This window comes from Etheostoma spectabile, chromosome 22 (genome assembly GCF_008692095.1).
Source record: "Etheostoma spectabile isolate EspeVRDwgs_2016 chromosome 22, UIUC_Espe_1.0, whole genome shotgun sequence".
Lineage (NCBI taxonomy): Eukaryota > Metazoa > Chordata > Actinopteri > Perciformes > Percidae > Etheostoma > Etheostoma spectabile.
Window position 1 is genome coordinate 5,741,428 of NC_045754.1, and position 14,981 is coordinate 5,756,408.

General features: G+C 40.1%; 1 protein-coding gene across 1 annotated transcript in view; it reads left to right on the forward strand.

The window, feature by feature from the left end:
- Positions 1–7,468, forward strand: part of LOC116671945 (cadherin-12) — a gene marked incomplete in the record, with an annotated part of 99,221 nt that extends 91,753 nt beyond the window's left edge. Inside the window, 3 exon segments of the mRNA XM_032503436.1 lie at positions 126–243; positions 2,277–2,528; positions 6,054–7,468. Coding sequence (XP_032359327.1) covers positions 126–243; positions 2,277–2,528; positions 6,054–6,565 — 882 coding nt within the window.
- Between the last annotated feature and the right edge of the window lie 7,513 nt (positions 7,469–14,981).

A 14,981-nucleotide genomic window follows, 5' to 3' on the forward strand; every position in this document is an offset into this window, starting at 1 on the left:
CAGATAAAAGGGTTACCAGATTCCAATGTACTGGTAAAAGTAAAACTAAAAGTGAGAGATGAATGCCTTCCTTTTTTTTTCAATAATCAAAGAACATTTAATTTTTTTATTTTCATTTTTAACAGGTGATTCAGACTTTCAGTGCAAAAGACCAGGATCTACCGACAGCTGGACAACAGTTCTCCTTCAAATCACCAAAAGAAGACATAAAAAACAAGAATTTCACCATCCGGGACTTTGGAAGTAAGTATATCCTGACAACACCTCACTACTGTGCAAAACAGCTGATTGATTTTGAACTACATTCTCTCAGGAAATGTTGCCTAATCACACTTACTATCCTAATAATGCAGCTTTAACTTTTTAACTATGGCAGCCACATCACTCAGCATTAAAAAGTGGCTATTTACACCTGACAAATTACAATAAAGCAATGCGAGTGATAAAGAAATGATGCCTGCAGTTGAGTGCAGTTTCTTAGAAAGACAGCAAATGGTAAAGAAACTTACTTTACTTGAAGTAAACAGCTGACAACACACAAACAACTGTGAGCTGTTTGTAAATGACATGGAAAGTGGCCTTTATAGTAAAGAAATATCAACTTTATGAGACGGCTTTGTTGAAAACTCAATTCTGATTGGTCAAATAGCGGCATTGTGCATTATACATTATATCTGAATAGCAAACCACTGCTATGAATAACTGCTATAGGAGTTCTGATCATAGACTCTTTAAGAAATCATTTACAAATCATATTTATGTCTCAAATTATTGATTTCTTTAGTAAGCACTTGGGTAATAGCTGCTTAGCATCAGGGCCCTGCATCATCCTGTTGGGATTTATTTTGCAATAACAACCCGCTCGCTCTACGTTGTCCCTTACATAGGATATTAATAATAGTTGAATTTGGGAGCACTAAAACAAGTAGAACCATTATTGATTACATCTTAACAGCTCCTGTCCAATCTCTGCATGCAATTAGATTGGAATGAGGACAACCCCCCCTCTCAAGATAAATCATTTGCTATTTAAAAAGTGTGTTTCTCAGAGCTTATACGAGTGGCTCTAACACATGAAGTCAGACGTTGTCTTATGATAAGGGCATATATGACACTCAGCAGTGTGCTCTGGCCGAGCCCTTTGAAGTCCAACCAGGAAGACGGGTAATGAAAAGTGGGACATGGCAGGATGAGGCCAGGGAGACGAATGCATTCACTATCCTTGACAAGCCCAGGTCTGAACCTCTGATCCAGTTTTTACCTTTTGGACACACTGTCTTGCAGTTTCCTGGCTGCCAGAGGCCCTGAGCGCACACACTCTCCAGATACAGAGTGCGATCTGATTGGCAGGGACAAGGAAACACAAACTCCACAGGCACCATGGACAGGCTCGGCAAAAGAGGTAGAGACAGAGAGAGAGACAGAGAGAGCGAGCACAGACAAAAATCACAGTTGTGCACAACATGCAAGGTGTGCTAAAATGCCTGACCTCCTGTCAAGAAAAAGTGCCAGGCTTCGTCAGCGGAACAAACCGGACTTGACAGGGGTCAGACAGTCTAGCTGTAGCAGACAGAACCCGGCAGGTCCAACGTGACACGTTCCCTCCTCTTTGCATACGTTGTCGACCCCTATTCCACTCCCCCATTCTCACACCTACTGCTGTCTTCCCGAGTTGTTCCCTTTGTGTGTTTTCATGTATTTCTTATTTTTATCTCTCATTGCTAATCTGCTGTTTCTCTGGAGTGATGCTGCCTGCACTCAGAGATAACAACATCACAACAGATTCCAATAGTTCCCACAGTGCAGGTAGATAGAAAAACGCTTTGCAATGTTTCAGGGAATGATGTACTTGGGTGCAGTTAGGCTCTGTCCGCTTTTATGGAAAGCGGTGTAAAACGGTGAGAGCTTTTGATAAGACAACTCTTTGATACGTTGCAGATTCTCATCACATTCAGAGAGGCACATTTGTGGAAGATTCAATATCAAACATGACGAGTTATCAGACATTGAAAAGTTTTATCTTTCTCAAACTTGGACCTCCAGCCTTGTAATGGAGCTTAAAGGATTGGCTGATTGATGTGAGGTTATACTGGGTGGAACCCTTTTCTTTTTTGTTACTTTGGTCAGAACACTGTCTAACTTTTATAGATCAAGGAGAAAGCACTTGCTGCACTACTTCAGGCCTCCCCATGCTCTTCTAATCTAAGACTGCAAACCCTCTCAAAAGCTCAACGGCTGTTTAGAAGATTTCTTTTTGATGTTTGCCCTCCCTCTAGACAACACTGCTGGAATTGTGACAAAGCGAAGTGGCTTTAGACGGCGTTTGCAGGAGATCTATTTCCTTCCCGTGGTGATCGACGATAATGGCTACCCTCCTAAGAGCAGCACCGGCACCCTGACCATCCGCGTATGTGGCTGCGAAGCAGACGGTTCTCTGCTAACTTGCAGCGCTGAGGCCATCTTTCTCCCCGTGGGTCTCAGCACTGGAGCTCTGATCGCCATCCTTCTGTGTATCATCATCCTGTTAGGTGAGACCTGTTGTCTTATGGCTTGTAAATATTCTTCATTATAGCTTTGCATCCCTGATAATCAAACAGGAAACAAGGAGTTGTTATATATTTATATATATATATTATCTTATGCTACAGCCCTTATTTTAAACGCTTACAATTTGCACACTTTGACAGCTCCAACTGGGTTAAAGATTAAAAATATCTTAAATATATCTTAAAATATCTTTTATCTTCCAGAAATTAGGATTACATTTTATCTCAGTGAGCTGTGTGCTTTTCTGAATTATTATTAGTTGTTTGTATTAGAGAAGAATATGACAAGTGGTTAACCTTTGCTTGTGATTTAGTCTTTCTTTCAAGTTTAAAAGTACATGTACAGTATGAGCATAACTTTAATAACCTTCTGAAATGAAGTGTCCATACTACTTCTTTCTCCAAACCAGCATGGGGGTGTTGTCTCAACGTCTTCATAATTGACAGGTATAGTTTAGATTTGAAATCTCTCCCCGGTGCAGTTTTTAGGTATGGATCGGCTTGTGATGTCGAAGTTAAGTCAAAGTAAGATACTGAGCCAGTGTTGTGGGCAAGACCACCTAAACCGAGAGCAAGTCATCACCAAGACCAGAGTGTATCGAGACCAAGATCAAGACTTTGAGGGGTTGAGACTGAGTCAATACCAAGACCAGACCAGTGCGAGCCCCACACTGCATGACACAATAAAATGTGGGAAATACTAATTATAGGCACTCCTCAAATTGATTTGAAAGATTTACATTCCCATAAAAAAACATCCACAGAAAACAAGCAGAGATTGTTCTTCATTCACCTATTTTATTGTCATAAGAGTATCATGAGAAATGCCTTAATAAAATAATCAAAAGGCAGTGGTGGTCTTGACCGGTCTTGAACTAAAATCCAGAGTACTCTTTATATGAGACGAGACAAGACTGACTAAAAATGCAGTCGATTCCAAGGTAAGACCTTTAAAAAGTGGTCTTGAGTAGTAAAACACTGCACTGAGCTCACCTGAACACCTGAAATACAAATCCACATGGCTAGATCTATATCAATTTTATGCCATTTTTGACAACACCTGAATCCAAACTTGCTGAGCTGACCGTAATACTTGATCTGGCATCTTTCCAGGAATGTCCGCAGTTAATTATAGAACGCATATGAATTTGGTCATTCAATGAGTCGTTCAAGAGTAGAGGGAGGGAGTCTTGGCTCTATAAACTAAATCCAATCTTGCTGGCCTGTGGCTTCTTCGCAGGCTACAGCTTTTACACTCTCTGCAAGGTCATTGTTGTAAAACTCCTCCTTAATTCTCTTCTATTAATGTCCAAACTCATCTACATAGCAGGGAGGAAGTAAATGTAGGTTTATGGGATCATTTTCTGAATTATGAATATGGGGATGGTCGGTTGTTAAAGATGTTCGTATTTTACAGTAGAAGTCAAAGGTGGCCATGACTTCTGAATTGAGCTGTATTTACGTCAAGTCATGCTATGCCTCCTCATAAATCAATTCCATTACCTTCATTAATGCGTTCATGTAACAAAATCTACTTAGATTTCCTTGTTTTACATGTGAGGGAACATAAAAGCACATAGTCCACTGTAGTGGTGGGCTGTAGTGTTGGTGTGTTCACTGCATGTGAGAGGAATGTCTTCAAAGGCTCCAAGTCGACTCGCCCCCAAGGCTGAGGCTGACGCCAAACTCCCATGCTGTCCCTAAGAAGGAAAGTGGCAGAGAAAATCAGAACTCACACCGAGAACATTTCCATAGAGCCACTTAGTTCCTGTGCAGGATTTGTCAGGATGACCCAGTTGTCCTGTGCGAAGGAATGATGAGGTAAATTAAACCGGTGCAGAGACTTTCATCTGCATTGCTGTCTCTTCCAAACTGATGTGGATTGACTGCACCCAGTGACAAGCTGCATCCAACCGCTGTGTCCTACAATAGCTGACTGTTGTTGAAGTATATGTAGGTGCCACTGGGGGGAGCTGGCACCCTGTACACAGGTAGATAAAAGGGAGGCTGAAAGGAAACGTGATACAGCAAGGATGAAAGGAAGAGACCTACTTAAGTATACTTTCATGTATTTATTGGACTCTTTCACCTGAATGATTCCAGTTTTATCCTGGCCATTGCTCTTCTGCCTAGATGCGACTGTATATTAAAAACCCTGCATATTTCACAGAGCAGAGAGAGAGGGACACAGAGGGAGAAAGATTGCAATGAAAGAGGAAAGGGAGAGCACTAAATGTATTGTAACATTATGTGTTGAAAAGCACACTGTGGCAATACAGTGTGTAACATGTGCAGAACCTCAAGCAACCTCTGAACGGTTGCATGATAAAATAGTAAATGGTGTGCTTTGGGTCTATTCTCAGCAGTATTTTTTCCAACAGTGCTTACAGTTCTTGTGCTATCTATTCTAAGTATGTAATGCTGCCATCCCACATTATTTGCAGAAGGCATTGATTTGCAGGTCAAACTGGGCCAAAGGTGGGTAAAAGCTGTTTTAGATGTCAAGGTAACTTGTGATAGTTTCAATGGATTTATCTTTCTTTATCTCAGTGTCAGGCAGGATTTCACTACATCCTTGCAATTCTGCTAATACATACTGTAGGTTACATGTAAACCAGACATCTAAAATACCGGTACTCCACAGCTACGGTGGAGTATTTTTGAGGCTGTGTCAACATCAGTATTCTAATTCACAATGACAGTGCTAGTTTGTAAGCATGCTATTCATCAACACAATAATAATAATAATTAAAAAAAATACATTTTATTTAAGAGGCACCTTTTCTTGGCACTCAAAGACACAGTACAGGGATAAATAACACATTTTAAAAACAGCAAAAAAATAGTATACAACAATAACAACAACAGAAAAAGGCATAGCAATAGACATTTAAGTGGAATAGGCAGTTTTAAACAGATGTGTTTTGAGTTGTAATTTGTGAGGGAGACCCAAGAGAAGAGAGTTACAGTAATCCGGACCTGAATTGATGAGACTCTGGACATGGATGGCGGCAGTGTGGGGGGTGAGGGAGGGGCTGAGGCGATTGATGTTTCATAGGTGGAAGTAGGCAGACCGGGTAATGTTACAGTGTAGTGCTGAGGCTGATGGGAAGGTGATTAGTTTAACAGATATTAGGCCATGAACCAAAGTGTTTGCGAAAATAACATTAAGACCTGCTGGTGGTGCTAGTTGAAATGTCCAAGTCATTAAAACTCATGCTGAGGGGGGACATGAATATCTGTATCAAATTCCATGGCCTTCCATCCTAAAACTGTCTAACTAAAGACAAAAAAATGCGGGACCAAAGGTGTGGACCGACCAACCGACCGACCGGCATTGCCATACCTGTAGCCATCATGCTAACATAGCAAAAAAAGAAAGAAAAATCACATCTTGGCATCTCGAAATTCTCTCTTTTCCAGACAGAAAATGTGTTTAAGGCTGAGTAATATGGATGTGTGGACAGTAGTCTAACATCTAATTCTGCATTCAATTTGTTCCCCCAGTAATCGTGGTCCTCTATGTGGGCTTGAGACGGCAAAAGAAAAAGGAAACACTCATGTCATCCAAAGAGGACATCCGGGATAATGTGATCCACTATGACGACGAAGGAGGGGGAGAGGAGGACACGCACGCATTTGACATGGGGACACTTCGCAATCCTAAGGTTGTCAAAGAGAACCTGTTCCGCAGGGACGTCAAACCTGAGATGAAGAGAGGTCCCAGGCCGCCTGTCTCTCAGGACAGCGCCGACATCCGAGATTTCATCAACCAGCGTCTGAAAGAGCACGACTTGGACAACTCGGCACCGCCCTATGACTCCCTGGCCACGTACGCTTACGAGGGCGACGGCTCTGTGGCCGAGTCGCTAAGCTCCATCGAGTCCCTCGCCAGAGACCTCGAGGAGGACTATGATTACCTCAATGACTGGGGCCCCCGCTTTAAGACACTAGCAGGGATATTTGGGGAACAGTCAGAAACTCATTCGGACTCAACCACCACGGAGAACACACATTGATGTTTTTCACAGACTCGAAAAGCAAATATGTAACAATGTTCTTTTGGTTGGCGACACACACACACACACACACACACACACACACACACACACACACACACACACACACACACACACACACACACACACACACACACACACACACACACACACACGTTTTACCATTGTTTTCCTCCCATGTTATCTGTTTTCATCTTTTTTCCAGCTCACCGTTTTCTATTTTATGTGGTACTTTACCATGCTCGGTCCCAAAATTGTAAAAAAAAAAAGAAGAAAATGAGGGAACATAAGGAAACATGATTAGATGAGCCAAGCAGCCATTCAATTACCTTTCAATTGAATGTTCTCGTCTTACGTTTTGTTTCCTCTTGGGGAATACGCATATACACGGAAATGTTGTCATTTCCTAGAACATCCTTAAAAGTGCCTCAATATAATTGTTCTTTCCTTACTATGTCATGCCACATATCCAGTGTTGATCCTTACAACCCCACAGGTTAAGCTTATTCAGTCAGCATCCTGTCCTCTGGCTGGCTGAGGCATTTACCAAGACCAATGTCAAGTCTGTGGGGACAGTGAAGTGGCCCGAGTTTGGCCAAAGATGTTTTGAATGTTATTTATTCTTCTATTTATTTATTGGCTGATTGAGTTTGATTTGATTATTGTGTATTTATCTATTTATCTCTCAGTCATCAATCTGTATTTTAGTTTATTTTTGGAGACACACAAGGGATTTTTGTAATTAAAAGGCCCACATGAAAATGTATGTTTCTGTTAAGTGGGTCCTGTGAATAGACTTGTACTAGAGTTGTAAAAAAAAAAAAAAAGGATTAGGGCTAAATACTGCAGTTCAGTCATGTAAGAAACACATTTTTCTTAAATAAAACACACATGGAGAAGTTCCTTTCTGTGTTCACTTACTTGGCTCACATTACATATGATCTAATATTTAAAGTTAATCCCCCACTACATTTAAACATATTGTTCTGAGGCTGTTTGCAAGTAGTATGAACAGGGCAAATCCCCCTAGAGCAGATGAGTACAGAAAGTCGCATTATAGAAATGTACAACGATATTTCTTTAGTGAGCTGTTGCTTCATTGTGTCTACTTAAAGCGGGAAACAACATTAGTAGGCTGTAGGCTGCAAAATCCTTATGTAGAAAACCTCCAAAATAATCTTAAAAAATAAGTTAACCTTTTCCAACTATTATTACACTATTACACTAGTATTTTTGGTGTTTTAGGAATTTTTGGTCCGTTGGCCAAAAAAATATAGACGGCCACACAAATAAATGGACAGGCCCTGACTCTTAATGTTGCCAGAGCAGCAAGTCAAATGCATTAATTATGAGGTTAAATATCTTAACATCTACCAGATGAATTGACAAAACATTTGGTCCAGACATTCATGGCTCCTATAAAATGTACCTAAATGATTTTAGTGATCACTGACATTTCTTTAAGAGCCACCATTGGACATCTCTGGTTCAGTTTGACAACTATGACTTTTTAATGGGTTGTGAGAAACGTTGGTGCCTAAAGTCATGTTTACTACTGAGTGAATTGTTGAATTTCTGTGATGCCCTCACATTTAATCCAGCCCCATGATCATGTAATTTTACTGTAAAAGAAAAGTCATCTTCAGTCCCTTCCATTCATATTCTCCATCAAATGACACGTAATCAAATTGCACTGCATGCACTGCATGTGAACTTCTGTCCTGAATCTCGCTAACAAGACAGCACAACCCTTCTGGAAGAGATAAATGACTTTGGGCTTTTTTTAGAGTTGATTGGTTTTCTTCTGAACAATCAAAAAATAAAGGCTTTTAAATGAAGTGTTTCCAGATTCGGCTAAACATGCTCACGCTGAGTTAAAAGGCAATCAAGGTGCAAGAATTACAAGTAACACAGAGGCTTCAGTAAGGTATAAAAATTACCATATTTCCTAGTTATTGAACGGAGTGGCTCAGACCTTATTTGCCAAGGTCTGGTGATGACGTAATGGAAGGTCTGGATGAAAGCCAAAGCGGTAAGTCACATACAATGCAGAGCTTCTAGCAATGAACGTGGAGCGATTCTGCTTTCTGTCTCTACCTATCACATCCAATAGGTACTTCTCTAGGCTTTAGCTTGACTAAATGTGTAAAAAAAAAGTGTTTGAATAATCTATGACCCTTACAGGCAGAAGCAATTGTGACAAGAGTGACATAACGGAACTTCCCACACCCATACAATCCCTTGTTGTATTGGTTATGGTCTGTTACTGCCACCACTAAAGCAGTCACATTTTCAAAAGAAAGATGAGTGAGCTAGCTAACAAGAGCAGACATGCGTCAGCATGAAACAGACTTGAGAAATAATGGAAACTGTCCTTATCAAAAAACATAACAACAAATTAATAAGCATGCAACCAATTAGGCCACACAGGCATAAAATGAGTAGCGCCTTTTTGTATGCAGGGGTGTGGAAGATTAATTGGAAGAGGTTTGGAGTGCGTGCTTGCATGTCACCCACACAGCAGCTGCACGTGTCCCCGGTAACAAACTGTCACAAAGTCTATCCTGCTGCACATGCTTTATACTTCTTTAACAATCCATTTGTCATAAGGTTTTTCTGCCACAAACACAAACGTTGCATATATTGCCGCTGCTTCCTGGTCTGGTGTACAGGATTTGGGGATCACCGGGGCCGGATTGGTCACGCCGTGGGCTGCCCACCGGATCACGGCTGTGCTCCTGCATCAGGCGGTGGCACACAACTTGCATCTTACTTGGGATCATCTTTTACTATTGCAAATTACGCCCACACTTTAGATGTTCTTATACGAGACATTTTCAGTTTAGACATTTTTAGATTTAAATCCCTGCTGCCAAGATACTCCTACATCGGTCACAGTTCATGGAAAGTGAAACTTAAATCTGTAATGGGGCGGTCTTTTTAAAGTTTGATTTATTCACGCACTTTAAAAAGACTTATTAAAAATCATCATTCTTTGCACTTTATTATTTACAGCATTATATGTTGCTAGGCCTACTTATATCATAATATGCTATATGTCAACTTGTGGGGAGAAAACAAGTAGTTATTTAAAATCCGACACTGAGCACCCCATAGTGCCAAAATGGCATGATCCTCATTTTTATAACGCCTAAAAATTCAACGGTGGGATTGGCAGTCGAATCAAGCTCCTTCGATCGAAGCATTGAATACTCAACATTTTGGGGTTACCCCTATTTGGGATCACTAAACACCATATTTCCCCTACTGTCTCCCCTACATGGTGGTTCCCAAACACAGCATTTCTGCACTTATGACTCACCATGTACGTCAACGTAGACAGACAAACACAGGCATCAGGAGGGAGAAGAGGAAGGTGTGGGAGTGAGTGGGCCCCCATCCTATGCATAAACATGAGACAACTGGAACAATCCATGCAATAGCTCAGGGGATAGCTCCTATTACCACAAGCCAAAGCAAAAAAGAAGTAATGCCATTGATACTGTTTATGTTGGATCGGGTTCAACCCTCTGTGCCCCAGTGAACAGCACTGTCCAGTCTCATTGTCCAGGTTCCTCCCTATCCTTTTAGTGCCAGCACTCCACCAAGAGTAGGAGTGACTCCATTAAAACAAAATGTCCTATTCCTTACAAGCCATTTATTTTCTATAATTGTACACAACAGCATGGTTTATTTGCAACAGGAAAGATGTGGCAACATCTTATTTAATGTCTGGAAACATCACCACTTCAAAATCTTTTCAAATCCCCAATTTATGGAAGCATTGTTTGGTTGTGAACCAAAGTGTTTACACGTCAATGTCTTAGTCGTGTCAAGTATGTGCAAGTAAAGCTGTCATGATTCAACAAAGAAGACTTGTCAAAGGACCTATTGAATAAACTCTTCTATTGTTGTAGGGACTGAACAATTTGCTTAGACTGAAATAAATGAATACACAGCACCAAAAAGACCACTATCACTATGCTATTACATCTCAGTTTGCTTCAGATTAAAAGGAGACCCTGTACTGCAGACTGGACATCTGATACATATGCTCTTCAATTAAAACCAGTCACTTTATGTCTGATTTATTCTGAATCGGAGGGTATTTTCTGAGAGTGTTTATGCATGTGGAAATAAAGCCGTCACCACTGCTGCCGGCCGGGTGCTCCCTGAGCCGACAGGTTTGCTTCAGGACTGGGCTGATCTTGTTCTGCATACATTTATGGCCACTTACCTTCGTTAACCCTTTTAATTACAGAGCAGCAGCAGCGGTGACTAACCTTGAGACATGTAAGTAAACACAGCAGTCATTATTATACTTTAAAAACTGAACATCAATAATTAAGACATTAACTGAAGGAGAAACAACAACAATTGTTTGCATTAAGTTGACAGTTTATTAGTTGCTTCCAGGTGGTGTAAATCCAATGCAATGCAATGGAAGGAAAACATCCTGCAAGGTATTATATCTTTATTAAGCCTAAATGCTGAGTATTGGATTGTATTGGTATCAAACCCTGAGGGGTGAGACCGCCAATGCCACTGCAATGTCAAGCTACATGTTCAGTCCATTCATTTGGAAATCACTTAAAGTCTCAGCCACCACACACAGCCCTATCTCTGGGTGAACACAGAACAGGGTGAAAGCATTGCATTTTCCGAAGAAAAATGACGCTGCAAAGTAATTTTTTTGATGTTTTCTCCAGTAGCGCTATGATTCCTAACAAATTTAAAAATATTACGGTGTTGCAAATCATTTTTTTTCCACTCAGCAGGAATGGCAGAACTGGTAGGGAACAAATACACTTCAGAACTTGAATAAATTGAATTGAATTAAACACCCAGCAACTGGCAACTTACTGTATCTCTTCTTATGTGAGAACATTGATAGTTTAATTTTGGAATAAGCCACTTGATAGATTACATAGTTTTGTGCTATTTTGGGTTTTTTATAGTTCCTGGGCACTGCTGAGGTGCTCTTGAGCAAGGCACCAAACCCCAACTGCTCGAGGCGCCTTTAATGGGCAGCCCCCTCATTCTGACATATCTCTATTTGTGCCTGTTTGTTCATGTGTGTGAATTTTGGGCCTGTGTGTAATGTGTAATATACAATATATGAACAGGTACAAAAATGTGATTCCCTCCCCCCCCCCAGGGATCAATAAAGTATCTCTTCTTCTTCTTCTTCTACAGTTAGTAGTATAGCACATTTCTTAAATTTAGTACCGCCAGTTGCCTGGTTAAAATGAAAAACACATATCACGTACGATAGTCTAAAACTGCAAAAAGACAAAAGGAACATTTACTGAGACAAAGAGGAGCCTTGGAGTACAGAAAAAAGGAAAGTATATTTGTATTGAACCTTCAAATACAGAGGCAAGTACTTTATATCAGGATTAAAGAAATGATGATGAAAACATGGCGACGATGAAAATGAAACAAAACTGTATTCAATAAAATAGAACTCTCACATCTTCTGTCAATTAAAAAAGTAACATCAAAAATTTGCTTTTTTGGGACATTTTGTAGTTCAACAAGCAACATATACAGTACAGTAAGTTCTACGTCGATTTTTGATCTTCACCTCAATCCTAACTGACTTCACAGTAGTGCAGAATGTCCTGGATATTACCGCCCCGGGGGGATAAATAGCAAGAGAGGAAAGAAATGCATTAAACATTAAACACCACAATAACCCAGCATGCATTCTGTACTCCGGCCCACACTCATCCTCTCAGGCTTTAATATGGCAATGACACACAATATAAAACTGAAATAAGTGTGCCTCTTGCCTCACCTTACAAACAATTATTTCACCTTTCCACTCATGCTTGGCTTAGTAAAAATATAAGTATTAAATGTTTGACATCAGCATCATTAAATCACACTTAAAGAGCAGAGAAGATTTTCTTGAGCGCTCTTCAAAAGTCATAATGACGCGACTGGTAATTGTTAAGTGTTTGACAGGAGGTCGCTAAATATTACAAATGACTAATAGCAAAGAGAAATTGATGCCAATTTACATGCTCGTCTTTCTATTTATACAGGAATCAAGAAGTTCTTGTCACGTTGCTAAAAAGGTGCATCCCACTAGTGTTGCAGTTGTTCTTCACTCCATTTTATACAGATAAAGACATTCTCACAAGGTCTTTTTTATGGTCGACAAACAGCGCCAAAGAAGATACTTTGATGCTGTGTTGCGTTCTTTATGTTCTGAAACAGGAAATGTAATTGTGACACCAGAAATCTTTGAGACACCATTGTCTTTACCAGTTCATTAACTTAAGAGAAAACAGCTTCTCTGTTCACCGCTGACTGAGTTGAGGGCTGTACGCTCGATGCTGTGTTCAGTCTGAACATGTAGAGTACACCTGGTTCAACTCATTCCTCTTATCCAGCCAATCGGCTGCTTGTGTGCTTTACCAGCACTAACAGACACGGACCATTTCCTACGGATATACAGTCTTAGAGAATGTGTGTGTGTGAGCTATCTTTAAAGCGAGTACATAACAGGTTGAGCTGCCTGGTGAGAAAAAAAACAAAACATGCATGCCGGTGCTATTACAAAGCCAACTACTACCAAGGAATAGAGTAATGGGGGAAGGGTTGCTCTGTTTGCAGTCATCTTCCTCTTAGGCTTCTTTTAGTATATTTATGAATTTATGAATACATTTGTATTTTTTCTTTTACCAGAGGGAGCATTCACAGCTGGTTGCCTCTGTAATACCCTGAAATATAGGATTAAGTTAAGGATGTACACATTCATCATGCTTGAAGCAGTTTATTTCAACTTTTTGACTAGTCTATTCTATTCTATTTTAACTCCAAAGAACCACACCAAGGTGATTTAAAACACAGTTCTCAGGTCTCCTCCAAGTAGAGTGGTGCTGTTGGTATTTTAGTGCAAATCATCCAAACAAACTGCAGCAAACTAACCCCAAATGCAATGTTTTATTGCCATAAAAAGGTGGATGTTAGTATCCAGTAAGCAGCACTTACTCATGCTTGGGAAAATAAACTGAAGGCAAACAACAGCTCTAACTGCTGTGAACGTCCAGTAGTTTTATTATCTGTCGAGGTTTTGTGTGTGAATTCACCTTGTTAACGTGGCACCCATTTTGGATCTGCTGACAGTGAGGGCTTCAAGAGTATTGAATTTAGCAGAGCGTCCCTGCCTGAAGCTTTCTTCTATGCTCGACTGGTACAGTAAATGAGTTAGCGTGGAAGAGCCAGATTCCTTGAAAAGATCTGACCACAGATCTGTGAAATTGAACAAATTACTGATTAACACTAGACAGCTCTCAGAGTGTGAATACCTCTCCCAAGGCTGCACAGTCCTCTAAATCTGTTATTTTTAGACTGTCTAAAACCACTGTTCCCTTTCTGTTCCCTACTGCCCCATGGACTATTTTAACCAGGAAAATGACTATTCTCTAACCTTAAACAAGTAGCTATTTTAACACAACTAAACAAGCTAGGATATTTCCCTAAGGTAGCTAACGTATTATGGCACAACCTTGACCACAGCGCGAGTTGTAACAGTTTTGGAAACCACTGATAAATTACGTCATCCTGCCAATTAAAGAAACACTCGTATGTCCCGATCTGGAGAGCAACTGACATGTTTTTTTTTGTCATGGTTATTGACAATTAATGGCAAGCTACTAATATAATAATGATAACATTCATAAGATGTCAAAAAAGTGGCAAAGACATTTTATAATCTGTAGGTGAAAAAAGGTGTTGGCGGTACATGGCAGGATATCTTCAAATACTTCCCAAAAGCAAGCTCTATGACTTCATTCAGGGTGTAATGTGTCATCCATTACTTATACAAATGTTACTTCTCATTCATAACGGGCATCCCTCTACATCTTACTCACCTAATATTCTCTCTCTCTCTCTCTCTCTCTCCACTTCATGGACCTGCACCCTAACAACATCATCAGCATGTGTAAAGATGGTGCTACTGTTCTTTATTGGTCAAATATTTCCCCCAAACTTTGGGTGACAATTTTATTACTTTATATCTTTTTTGTAACAACCAACAACATAATGCACAGTGGCACACAATAAAATACATAAGGGAATAAAGTATATGCCTGGATGATAATGATTGTATTTGGGTTCCCTTCCAGCAAAAATAAAATAAAAATAAAGTACACATTCATATTACATGCATAACCCCACAGTGGCATACATTAAACCCCAAAAGATTCAATTCAATTTCAATTCAATTTTATTTATAGTATCAATTCATAACAAGAGTTATCTCAAGACACTTTACAGATAGACCACACTCCAGAATTTACAAGGACCCAACAGTTCTAGTAGTTTCCTCCAGAGCAAGCAACAGTGCGACAGTGGCGAGGAAAAACTGATACGTACATACATGCATACATACATACATACA